The 13,519-nt window shown below is 38.8% G+C and overlaps 1 protein-coding gene across 4 annotated transcripts in view; it reads left to right on the top strand.

Annotated features, from left to right (window-relative positions):
• Window positions 1-13,519, top strand: part of NUDT12 (nudix hydrolase 12) — an 18,340-nt gene that overhangs the window by 3,251 nt on the left and 1,570 nt on the right. For 2 of the 4 annotated variants that reach the window (XM_014583278.2, XM_014583276.2), the window contains exons 2-6: window positions 1,435-1,646; window positions 2,172-2,761; window positions 6,021-6,188; window positions 8,376-8,489; window positions 12,086-12,285. In XM_014583278.2, coding sequence (XP_014438764.1) covers window positions 1,441-1,646; window positions 2,172-2,761; window positions 6,021-6,188; window positions 8,376-8,489; window positions 12,086-12,285 — 1,278 coding nt within the window. In that variant the 5' untranslated portion in view covers window positions 1,435-1,440. Of the gene's footprint in view, window positions 1-16; window positions 321-1,434; window positions 1,647-2,171; window positions 2,762-6,020; window positions 6,189-8,375; window positions 8,490-12,085; window positions 12,286-13,519 lie in introns of those variants that run through there. The other 2 variants (XM_014583273.2, XM_006142204.3) reach the window with 2 other exon arrangements.

Genomic DNA, 13,519 nt, shown 5'->3' on the forward strand with positions numbered 1-13,519 from the left:
GGGCGCAGGCCTCGCGCCGGTGCACTTGCTAGCCTGCGCTTTGAGATGGGCAGAAGGAAGCGCAACGTCGGGCGTGATTTCACTTGGAAGGAAGGAATCCCAACGTGGTGGCTGGAAAATAACGTGTCTCAAGGCTGTTGACCGTTTAGAGAGGCGTGTCGGGGCTGCGCTTCATTGGCTCATGGCCTTGAATGCCCAGGGAGTGGTATTCGCTAAGTAACGGTTGGTGACTGCAGGGACAGGGCGGTGTTGGATGGAGAGCCCGCTCTAGCTGTGTGAGCCTGGGCAAGTCATGGGCTCCGTGTTCCACGCCGTTAAAAGTGAGTGTTGGTTTCGTTACACTCTGAAGTCCCTTTGAGACTAATAGTCTCTTAAATAACCGCCGAGAATATAGTCCATGCACTTCTTGGGAAGCAAAGGCGACCCTTCATCCTGCCTTCAAATGTTTAACTGCTCCCGGACCTGTCATTGAGAAATGAGAAAGTAAATCAAGCAGTAGAGCTAGGTCTCAGCCTTTTCTGCACTTCTCTGGAATGAGTAATAGTACTATTTCTAGAAAGCTTTTCTGAGAAAGCTAGGGGGGAAATTGTGTTTTCCACCTTCTTCAGGGAACATTGTGTAAGCATTGCACTAGCAGTAGTGAATGACACTATATTTCTGGAGGACAGTTTCGTAATCACTTAGGGTGGCCTGTGGGAGAGTGAGAGAGTGATCATGACCTCAGCACGTGGGGCAATGAAATAGTGTTAGAAGTAAACCTCTGCCTGGGACAATGGAATCGGAGTATACTTGTCATCCGCTTAAAACCACTACCTTTACTTCCATCTGCTTTGACCTTTCTCCCTCATGTCCTCCCTCCTTAATGAAGTCCCCGCTCATCTACCTCAAACAGCTCCTCCTCTTTGTAATAAGTGGCCTGGTTTCACTTCCCAAGGACATCTGTATTACCAAAATTCTTTATACATTATTTTATGTGTCCCCCATGATTATATAAGTTGGATTCTATTTATTCTATTTATAATTCTCGACTACTTATTACTTTTTGAAGACTATTACTTTAGAAACCACTGCTGGGACCAGCAGTTAGTGTAATGGCTATGTCTCTGGACTCCCACGTAGTCGACCATGGTTTGAGTCCCGGACCCGGTGGCTTAAAACTCACGCCAGGAGCGTGTGTGTGCATGCCCAAGATCCCAAGAGGAGAATGAAGGAGAAGGGATTGTGGTGTGGCCATCCCCCCTGGGGGGTGATTTCTCGCTTTCTGTCTCCCTGTCTCTGTCTCTGCCTGGCGAGCGCATGCGCCCTATAGCAACCCCCCCCCCAAAAAAAAAAGAAACCATTGCTGCTATTATAATGACCAGCACTGGACTAAGGTTCAACCATTGACAAAAGGCAACTGCAAATGAGATATTTTTCTATTTTCCTTTTTTCAAGAAAGAAATGTCTTCTGCAAAAAGAAATCCAAAGCACGAAATAATCTCCCAGTTTCATTGCTCAGCTGCAGAAGGAGATATCACCAAGTTAACAGGGATACTCAACCATTCTCCATCTCTTCTCAATGAAACTTCAGAAAATGGCTGGACTGCTTTAATGTATGCCGCAAGGAATGGGCACCCAGATGTTGTCCAGTTTCTTCTTGAGAAAGGGTAAATATTTTAAGCTATCTACCTGAAAGAGTATGTGGTTTAATTTGTTATATATTTCCATTTTTCAGTTCTTCTTGTAACCATATTTGTGTCATTGTGCTAGTAAATAACTTATTGACCACTTTGTTGTATAGAATCATTTTTAATTAAAAACTTTTAAATAGTTTAAATTTTCAAAGAAAATTTATGAGTCATCTGTTTTGCCCAAATAGAAAAAGTAAGTCTTATGATTACCAAGGACTCCTTCTAGAATTTTGGTATCACCTTATAGCTGATAAAACCTACACTTTTTTGTAATTATGCAGAAATGTTACATGCCTGCTATCTCTTTTAATCATTTATAATTATTAAATGGTTCTTTTAACATAGTAAAGTATGCACTCAAAAGGAAAAAAAAAAATCCTTGTAGTCATTAACTAGAAGGTCCGTAATGTGCACCTACCAATATTGTATTGAAATAAATACAAGAGAAACTGTTTGCTTTTTATTTTATTTCTTCACCCAGTTTTTTTCTTCCATCTTCAGGTGTGACAGGTCAGTTGTCAATAAATCGAGGCAGACTGCACTGGATATTGCTGCGTTTTGGGGTTATAAGCATATAGCTAACTTACTAGCTAATGCTAAGGATGGGAAAAAGCCTTGGTTCCTAACCAGTGAAGTAGAAGAATGTGAAAATTATTTTAGCAGGACACTACTGGACCGGAAAAGTGAAAAAAGAAATAATTCTGACTGGCTACTCCCTAAAGAAAGCCATCCAGCCACAGTTTATATCCTTTTCTCAGATTTAAATCCCTTGGTTACTCTAGGTGGCAATAAAGAAAGTTTCCAGCAGCCAGAAGTCAGGCTTTGTCAGCTGAACTACACAGATATACAGGATTATTTGGCTCAGCCTGAGAAGATAACCTTGATTTTCCTTGGAGTAGAACTTGAAATTAAAAAAGAGTTACTTAATTATACTGCAGAGGTCCCAAGAGAAGAGGAAGATGGGCTGGTTGCCTGGTTTGCTCTAGGTATAGATTCTGTTGCTGCTGAAGAATTTAAGCAAAGACATGAAAATTGTTATTTTCTTCATCCTCCAATGCCAGCTCTTCTGCAGTTGAAAGAAAAAGAAGCTGGTAAGAATTCAACACTGTTTCCTTGTATTGGTAATAATCAATTTTAGAACTGAGTTGGAGTTGTGTGTATCTACAGTTTCCAGGAGGCATGCATTTCATAATAAACGATGAACTTAGGCTATCTTCATTAGAAACTTTCTAAAGTTCTCATCCTAGAGGACTACTTTTCTGGGCAGTTACAGTAGATTTAATAAGCTAGATGAGTTTCCTCATTGTTAACCTCAATGCATGCTGGTTTCATTTGATTCTTTGGTGAAAAATAATTATAATAACCCTTGAGCACCTGCTACACATTGACCATGATGGCAAAACCCTGACTGTTTTGGTTTTTGTACCTGACATGTTTTTCAAGCTACTGGATTAGGGATTTGAACCATAGTCAGCTGTTTCAGATCAGGTTCCCTTAATCACCAGACCATGGGGCCCCCTAGGGTTTTGTTTTAAATGCCATTGAAGTGTTTTAACTTGACCTCTGTTTAAGAAAGAAAAATTACTCAGCTATTTATACTTTGTAGAGCATGAATTTGGGGTATATTGTGTGAGTCAGGAGTCTCATTAAGAGGAAATTAAGTATTACAATAACCTAGGTAAGTGATTGCAGTGTCTTAGAAAGGTAGCAGTAGAGATGAAAAGAGAGGGAGAGTTTGAGATACTCTGAAGTTGGAATTGACAGGTCCTAATCTTTAGGTTGTAAACAAGACAGAGACGGTAACCTGGAGTGAGGCATGCATTAAGGTACTCAATGGTGGAGAAAAGATCTGTTTCAAAGATAAAACCAACTACTTGCAAACTTATTGGGTATGAGTTTATAAGACAAAGATCAAGAATGCTAGGTTTGAGCCATTAATTATTTGGCAGAAAGAACTACTGTTTCTTGACAATAAAAGGTGTTGGACAGAGCAAGGAAAGCAGGACATACTTGGAATAAATATATTCCCCTCTCAGGATCTTGGGCATGCACGCACACACACCTGGCGTGAGTTTAAGCCACTGGGTCCGGGACTCGAACCATGTTTGACTACATGGGAGTTCAGCAACATAGCCATTACATTAACTGCTGGTCCCCCAAAAATATCTTTTTTGAAGCCATGTAGAACTTTAAGATCGAAACGATCTTGTGAATAGTTGCTTTCTTTCTTTCTTCTCTTTTTTTACTAGAAAGGAAACTGAGATCCTTTAACCCACTTGCTATATAAATTTACAGTTACTTAACTTCTTCATTCTTTAGTTTCCTCCTCCAGAAAATAATACTAATGCCTTCCTCATAGCATTGCTGTAAACATTAAATAATCCATACAAACTTCTTTGTGAAGTGCTTGGAACATAGTAAGTACTCTGTACATGAAAGCTTTTCACAATAAAGTGATCTAAAATAATGTAGAAACCTGAGTGTAAGTTTCATATCACAAGATGATGTAGGTGGTAGATACTTAATGTCACCTGTGTCATTCATTGAATTTCAGTATTAGAGTTGTTTTTACTTATTCCTTTTTCCAAATTTAAATGCTTTCATTATTATTTATTATTTTGTTTATTTCAAAAAATCTAAACGCTATATCTTAGAGCAAATTCTTAGACATTTTAAATGTAGCATTTATAGTGATACTGCCTCACTTGTAATATTTTTGGTCAGGCCATGTTAACTCCTTGAAATGCTAGAGTAAAAGTAAAGTATGGATATTCTAAGATTTGTTCTATTGGGCTTTTTTTTCTTTTTCTTTTTTTACACATTTTGTTTCACATTTTTCCATCTGTCAGATATTTCTTCCCCTTGCACCTCACACCCATCCTTCACCACCCACTCTCTATCAACCACTGTCTCTCCTTACAGTCTCTAGCATCCACACCCATCCTTTCCACTATCATATCTTCAGATCTCTTATCCTCTGCCATAGAGTGCAGACACTCAGTATAACTTGAGTGGGGATATACAATGTGTATCCCTCAATGTCTGGCTTATGTCACTCAACATTAAATCTTTTATATTCATCCATTTTGAGTAAAACAATAGGATCTCATTGTTTCTTATAGCTGAGTATTCCACAGTATACATGTACCACAGTTTTCCAATTGAGTGCTTAGTTTTTGGACACTTAGGTTAGCGCCATGTTTTATCAAGTGTGAATAATTTTTTTTTTTCTATAAAGCTAATGACAAATATTGTAAGCACATATATGTAAGCACATTATACATATGCAGTCTGTGGTAGAAAATAGGATATATTTGGGACCAGCAGTTGGCATAGTGGCTATGTCGCTGGACTTTCATATAGTCGACTGCAGTTCGAGTCCCTGACCTGGTGGCACGTTTAACTCACTCTTGTATATACAAAATTTTAAAATCACCAATAGTAAAAGCCTTATCTAGTAAAGTGTGTCAATGATATTAGGACTGGTTAATCTGAAAATCCAAATCAAAACTTCTCCAAAATATGAACCTTTGAGTGTACCAACATAACTCCAAAAATAAAAAATTTCACAGCACATTTCATATGAGGGTCCCATTCAAAGCTCTGCATTACAAAATATTGCATAAAATTACCTCAGCCTATGTATATAAGATACATATGAAACATAAATTAATTTTTTTTCTTTCCCTTTTTTAAAATTATTCTTTTTTGAGAGGTTTTTGCTATAGGGTACATGCGCTCCCCAGAAAGACAGAGACAGAGAGCAAGAAATCATCACCCCAACCCACCAGAGGGAATGGCCACACCTCAATCCCTTCTCTGCCATTCTCCTCTCAGGTTCTTGGGCACACACACACATATGCCCGGCATGAGTTTAAGCCACCAGGTCCGGGACTCGAACTGCAGTCAACCATATGGGAGTCCAGCGACATAGCCATTATGCCAACTGCTGGTCCCCATAAATTAATTTTTTATGTCCAGACTTTGGTCCCCTCCCCCAAGATACCTCATTATGTATATACAGATATTCCAAACGTAAAAAAAAAAAAAATCTGATACATGAAGTGATTCTGGTCCCAAGCATTCTGGATAAGGAATATATAACCTGCACACCTAGATTATATATGAGCTATGTTTTATTCAAATTAAAGTTAAGTCAATTTTTCATTTGTCATCTGGAAAATTAAATCTTTCTTTAAAAGAAAAATATAATCACAAAAGTAAAAATATGAAATCCTTTAATGCTATTTAGAAAACAGTATATGTCTTTATTGTATCTTGACATTTTTGCCATATATTAGGCTTTTACAGTTTGTTACAGAATTAAAACCTTGTGTGCTTCTTTTAAAGGTGTGGTAGCTCAAGCAAGATCTGTTCTTGCATGGCACAGTCGATATAAGTTCTGCCCAACCTGTGGGAGTGCAACTAAGATTGAAGAAGGTGGCTATAAAAGAGTATGCTTAAAAGAAGACTGTCCTAGTCTCCACGGTGTTCATAACACGTCATATCCAAGAGTAGGTAAGCCTTCTCTTTTACACTGAAATCTCAGCCACCTAGAGTCTTGGAAATAAAAAGTGTGGAAAGACAGGTTTGTGAAAAGCTAAAGAACTTACTTGTTTTTATTGAAATTATGTTTAATTTAACTCTTAAGACTGTAAGTTTTGTAATATTACATACTTTTATGTTTCTAAGTAAAAGACATTGTACGTAATTAGCCATTTCTCACTAACTTTGGGTTAATCCATATGAATTTGATGTGCTGAGATTTGTGATATCAAGAGCCCACCGATCTGGCTCCATTTAGTGTGAAGGTCACTCAGCATCTGCGTGAGGCATCACCAAAGCAGGACAGCCTGGAGCCAGTTTCCCATTACTGCTAGTGTCTGCCCAAATCTTCTGTCCTCCCAGTTGCTGCTTTGAATCTGCTCTAGGTTTGGAAATATGATAACCTAGCCCCTTAAAACTGTGTGAAAAAAGAATAGATTCAGCAACACCAGAGGAGGTCTCCGGGGAATAAAATACATAGCTTAGTGATACCTGGGTTTTTTTGCTTAAGAGCCTTTTACATTAAATTCCCAGCTCTCAATCATGATCTAGTCAGGAGAATTTGCTGAAATAGTGACTTTTAGAGAGAAGAGCTGTTACTTCATTTCTTTTCTTTTTTTAGTGACTTCAACAAACCTAATCATAAAGCTATATTAGTTTTTAAAAACACTTTGTTAAGAACTGGAGTGGAAGGTAAAGGGTATGCTCACTGTTTCCTGGTAAAGTTGAATTTTTCCTATGTCCATGTATTCCCTACTCATTTTTTTCCTCATTAAAAAAAAAATTAAAGAACAGCCTAGTATACAGAAAAAATGTTGCTATTAAAATTGAGAGAAGGGGGACCAGCACTTAGCGTAATGGCTATGCTGCTGAATTCCCATGTAGCCAACCATGGTTCGAGCCCTGGACCCAGTTGCTTTAGACTCATGGTGGGCGCTTGTGTGTGCGTGCCCAAAATCTCAAAGGGAGAATGGAGGAGAAGGGATTGCGGCGTGGCCATCCCCCCTGAGGGGGGGTGATTTCTCACTTTCTATCTCTCTGTCTCTCTCTGTCTTTCTGGTGAGCACACACGCCCTATAGCAAAAACCTCTCAAAAAAAAAAAAAAATTGAAAGATGGTAGAACCACCAAATGGCAGAGTGGTTATGTCGCTGGACTCCCACATGGCCAACCACATTCGAGTCTTCAACCCAGTGGCTTTGAAATTCACGCCAGGCACATGTGCATGTGTGCCTAAGATCCCAGGAGGAAAATGGAGGAGAAGGGATTGCGGTGTGGGCATTCCCAATGGGGTGACGATCACTGGGGTGACGATTTCTCACTTTCCCTCTCATAGTCTTGCTCTTTCTCCGGCCAGGGCAGGCACCCTAAGGCAAAAATCTCTTTAATGAATTCCCATGTAGCCAACCATGGTTCGAGCCCTGGACCCAGTTGCTTTAGACTCATGGTGGGCGCTTGTGTGTGCGTGCCCAAAATCTCAAAGGGAGAATGGAGGAGAAGGGATTGCGGCGTGGCCATCCCCCCTGAGGGGGGGTGATTTCTCACTTTCTATCTCTCTGTCTCTCTCTGTCTTTCTGGTGAGCACACACGCCCTATAGCAAAAACCTCTCAAAAAAAAAAAAAAATTGAAAGATGGTAGAACCACCAAATGGCAGAGTGGTTATGTCGCTGGACTCCCACATGGCCAACCACATTCGAGTCTTCAACCCAGTGGCTTTGAAATTCACGCCAGGCACATGTGCATGTGTGCCTAAGATCCCAGGAGGAAAATGGAGGAGAAGGGATTGCGGTGTGGGCATTCCCAATGGGGTGACGATCACTGGGGTGACGATTTCTCACTTTCCCTCTCATAGTCTTGCTCTTTCTCCGGCCAGGGCAGGCACCCTAAGGCAAAAATCTCTTTAAAAAAAAAAAAAAAAAAAAAGATTGGGGGAAAGAAGACAAAAATGGCCTTCCTTTAGCTTACTGACAGTATTCTATGCAGTTTGGGTGAGATATTCTGTCATCAGCCAAATCAAGGCAGAAGGAAGCAATTTCTTATGCCCAGATGAAAGTCTTGTTCCCACAGGAGAACCTTTGCATTATCCTACCGGTTAGTGACTGTGCAATGAGTTTAAATAATTTTTTTCTGACATTCATATATTTGTTTATTTTTTCATAGATCCTGTAGTAATCATGCAAGTTATTCATCCAGATGGGACTAAATGTCTTCTAGGCAGGCAGAAAAGATTTCCCCCAGGCATGTTTACTTGCCTTGCTGGATTTATTGAACCTGGTAAGCCTTTACTTAAAACATTTTACTGTAATTTCTATTTAACATATCTTTTCAAAATAAAAATTTTGGACAGCACTTGAGAGGTAATCTCTAACAAATTAACATGGTATAAAATTGAGTTATTTATAATACTTTAAACATGATATAATTTTCATGTGTTTAATAGGGAAATTTTGTGTTTTATTAAAAATTGAGTATTTGCTCTATTATATATTCTTCTTGGGTATCTAGATGGTTTACACCTTGCTTCCTTCTGTACTGGACTCATCTGACACCTTTTCAAAAAGGCTTTTCCCAATTGCCCCCAATACCTTAATTAGCCCCCATACTCTGCCTTCCCAGTCCCTAGTCAGCCTGTCATCTGCCTGAGTTTCCCTGCAGCACTCGTCACCATCTATTATGGTATGTAAGAATATATATGTAATGTTTATAATATAATATAATATAATATAATATATGTGTGTATTTATTATCTGCTCTTACTAGACTCTTAGTACCAGAAGGCCAGGGATTTTATTTTATTCATTGCTATATCCCAACCTCTTATAGCCTTATAGCAGGTACTCACATGAAGGAGGAGTAAATATATCTAATTAATTAATGTCCAATTTCAGTTTTTTTTTTTTGGCGAGGTTTTTGCGATAGGGCACGTGCGCTCGCCAGACAGACAGAGACAGACAGAGAGACAGAAAGCGAGAAACCACCCCCCAGGAGGGATGGCCATGCCGCAATCCCTCCTCCTCCATTCGCCTCTCAGGATCTTGGGCACACAGGCACACGCGCCTGGAGAGAGTTTAAGCCACCAGGTCTGGGACTCGAACCGTGGTCAACTACGTGGGAGTCCAGCGACATAGCCACTACACTAACTGCTGGTCCCTCAATTTTCAATATTATAACACCAGTAGTTACTAGATAATGATAGTAGTGAGGGATCGGCAAATGGTGTGGTGATTAAGGATGCTGGATTCCCACATAGCCAACCACATTCTGAGTCCCATACCTGGCAGCTTGCTTTCTCACTTTCTCTGTCTCGCTCCATTCTGCTCTGGTCAAATTTAAATTAATTAATTAGTTAATTAAGTAATTTTTTAAAAAATAGCGACTATATATATAATATGTAATAGATATAGTAGTGAATATATGGAAAATTTATGTATGTTAAATCATATCATACTCATAGTCTTATAAAGTAGGTACTACTACAGTAGTATTACAGATGGCGCACCAGGGCTGAGGCACCAAATGACATGCCCCAGACTAAATATCTAGAAGTGACAGGGAAGGGATTCAAACCTGGGCAGTCTGGCTTCTGAGTCCTTGTTCCTAATCACTGTGCTGCCCCTAGTAATTCCAGGTTGTTTTTTTAACCGTTAGATAGTATTGCATGTATCAATATTACACTGTTTATTTAACCATTCTATGAGTAGACATTAATTTATTTCAAGGTTCTTATTACAAAAGCACAGCAGAGAGTATTTTTATACTTCTTGTGTACATTTGCAGAAGTTATATAGGCTATACACAGAGAGTCGGATTGCCAGCTCATATGATAGGAGCCTCTTAACCTTTTCTAGATATTGCCAAGTTATTCTCTGACAGTTTTCTGCCAGTTTGCACTCCTACTGGCATTATGTACAATGCTCTGTTAGTCCACATCTTCAAGTTAGGCTGTTCAGATATTTTAATTTCCTACTCCTAAGGGTGTGAGATAGTGTGTAATTGGGGCTTTCATTTTCGTTTCCCTGCTGCTGGAACATTTTTTTCAAATGTGTATTAGGTATCCAATTGTTCTTTTTGCAAACTTTACATGCTTATATTGTTTACCTATTTTTTGCTTTAATCATTTATCCTTCTTAACAGTTCTTAAATATGAATTATAATGCTGTTATGATTTTGCAAATATTTTAGACTAGTTTATGACTTATCTTCTCTCTGTATTTTTTTTTCTCAGTGTAAGTTTTTAATTTTCATTTAGGAAATAGATCAATCTATTTAAAATAGAAAGCTATTTTTTAAAATTGTATTCTACTGGGTACCAGCAGGTGGCGTAATGGTTGTATCAGTGGACTCCCACGTGCTTGACCATGGTTTGAGTCTTGGACACAGCAGCTTAAAACTCAGGCTGGGTGCATGTGTGTGCGTGTCCAAAATCCCAAGTGAAGAATGGAGGAGAAGGGATTGCAGAGTGTCCGTCACCCCGGGTGGGGGGGTGTGATTTCTCATTCTCTGTCTCTCTGCCAAGCGTATGTGCCCTATAGCAAAATCTCTCTTAAAAAAAAAAAATTAAAAAACCTACAAAATACTGCTGTTTTTAGCAAGATATTTCTGAACTTCCAGATAAATTTTACTAAACTATTTCCTCTGTTCTGATTCTCAATTTTAATCAGTCAGAAATATAAACTACATTTACAGGAATCACTTTATTTTACCATAGCTAAAGTCAGTAATAAAAAACAGTTAAAAAGAAAAAAAAATACTGAGTTTTATCTTATGAGGATTTAAATTTTTAAGGATCTGAAAAGAATTATCTTCAATAATTGTATAAAAATATAAACAGTTTCAAGATTTTAGTGAGCAAAGAGCTAGCTATTTGTAAAAAATCATGTAATGATCATTTTTAACTATACAGTGATAAATTATAAATGAGATAATTCACAGACTGAGTATCTCTTATTGGAAAGGTTTGAGACCAGAAGTATCTTAGATTTCAGATTTTTTTCAGATTTTGAATTATTTGCATGTACATAATGAGATATCATGGGATGAGACCCAGATGCAGACACAAATTTTATCTGTGGCTTGTATGTACCAAAACATGTATATAGCCTGTAAGCAATTTTTTATATGTTTAATAATTTTGTGCATAAAGAAGGATTGTGTGTGCATTGAACTATTAAAAAGGCAAAGTGAAATTTTCCACTTCTGGTGTTATTCTGGTGCTCAAAAAGTTCTAGGTTTTGGAGTATTTCAGATTTTCACATTAGAAGTGTTCAACCTGGGGACCAGCAGTTGACGTAATGGCTATGTCACTGGACTCCCATGTAGTTGACTGTGGTTCGAGTCCCAGACCCGGTGGCTTAAACTCATGCCAGGCACGTGTTCGTGCATGCCCAAGATCCCAAGAGGAGAATGGAGGAGAAGGTAGTGTGGTGTGGCCGTCCCCCCAGGGGACGATCTCTCACTTTTTGTCTCTTTGTCTCTCCCTGTCTTTCTGGCGAGCACACACACCCTAAGCAGAAACCTCCAAAAAAAGTGTTCAACCTGTATAAAGCATTTGCTTAGCCAGTAGTTAATGCTGGATGGTTGTTGATGTTACAGTTGTCCTTTATAAATAGTTATAGTTAAACAAATTAGGACCTTAAAGAAATGAAAAGTATAATGCCGGTATTTTGATATTCCACATATCATATATTTTAAAAATACATACTTTGAAAAATAATGTTTTCTTCACTTCCAGTCTAGTTTTAAGCATTGGCTTTCTGATTCTTTGAATTGGGTTTCTGTCCAGAATGATTTCCAAATGTTTGAAGTATTCGGAGCACAAAATGTCCAGGGTGTGTTCATCAGCAGCGTGTTCTTTTGCCCCATGTGATTAGGGGAGACGATAGAAGATGCTGTTCGAAGAGAAGTAGAAGAGGAAAGTGGAGTCAAAGTTGGCCATGTTCAGTATGTCTCTTGTCAGCCATGGCCGATGCCCTCCTCCTTAATGATTGGTTGCTTAGCTGTGGCAGTGTCTACAGAAATTAAAGTTGACAAGAATGAAATAGAGGATGCCCGCTGGTTCACTAGAGAACAGGTAAAGTTCAATTTAATTTCCTTCTCCTATTGATTGTTCCCTGACTGTATTGGTTTGGGCACAGAGCAAGGCTGCATATTTTCAGCAAGTCGAATGAACGGCTGTGGCCCTCTTATTATGCATGGATTACAATATAATTGGTAACTCCAAATAGCAGTCGTGTGTGTTCACTAATGTGTCCTATATAAACTCATTCTTTGAGATTCTGTCAGTAGTAATGATGATTTTGTCCTGTTTTAAATTCGATACGCCATTCCTTCAGATTAATGATAATACCTTTCAATGGACGTAAAGTAGATAAACATTAGTTCAGAGATGGGAAATGGGACTATCATTCTTGTATTATAGTTCATAGCATTTAAATGGGTAGCTTTCAAAAAATTCAATAAAAATGCTTAAAATTTTTGAAGTTTTTATTCATTTTAAGATATATTTAAAAATAAGAGGGACAAAACTGTATAATGGATATACATTGACAAGAACTTTTGTTTGTTTGTTTGTTTTTAGGTTTTTGCCATAGGGTGAATGTCCTCACCAAAGAAAAACAGAGAGAGAAAAAACAAGAAATAAAACCCCTGGTGGGATGACCATGCCTCAATCCCTTCTCCATTTTCTTTTCAGAATTTTGGACACCCATGCACACACATGATTTTCAAGCCACTGGGTCCAGGACTTGAACTGCAGTCGGCCATGTGTGAATCCAGCACCTTGACTACCCTGCCACCTGTTGGCCCCCACAAGAACTTTTTAAAACATCATTTCTAAGTAATGTAATGAAAGATAAATTACTTGTCTATGTTCTGCATGATTGTAAACATGTGTATAAAAAGCAGAGGGGCCAGGCGGTGGCATAGTAGTTATGTTGCTGAACTCCCACAGGACTTACCATGGTTCAAGTCCCAGACCCGTGACCTGAAAATCACATCAGGTATATGTGCATGCAGGGCCAGGATCCCAAGAGGAAAATAGAGGAGAAGGGATTGTGACATGACCATCCCTCCTAGGTAGTGATTTCTTACTATTTCCTTTCACATTCCCTCCCTCTGGCTCTCTCCCTCTCCCTCTCTCTCTTTCTCTCTGGCAAGTGCATGTATCCTAAGGCAAAAACCTCTTAAAAGGGAGAAAAAAAAAAGAAACAAATGGGAACCAGCAGTTAGCGTAATGGCTATGTCGCTGGACTCCCACGTAGTCGACCACAGTTCACGTCCCGGACCCGGTGGCTTAAAACTCACGC

This window comes from Tupaia chinensis, unplaced genomic scaffold (assembly GCF_000334495.1).
Source record: "Tupaia chinensis unplaced genomic scaffold, TupChi_1.0 Scaffold000068_1, whole genome shotgun sequence".
Classification (NCBI taxonomy): domain Eukaryota; kingdom Metazoa; phylum Chordata; class Mammalia; order Scandentia; family Tupaiidae; genus Tupaia; species Tupaia belangeri.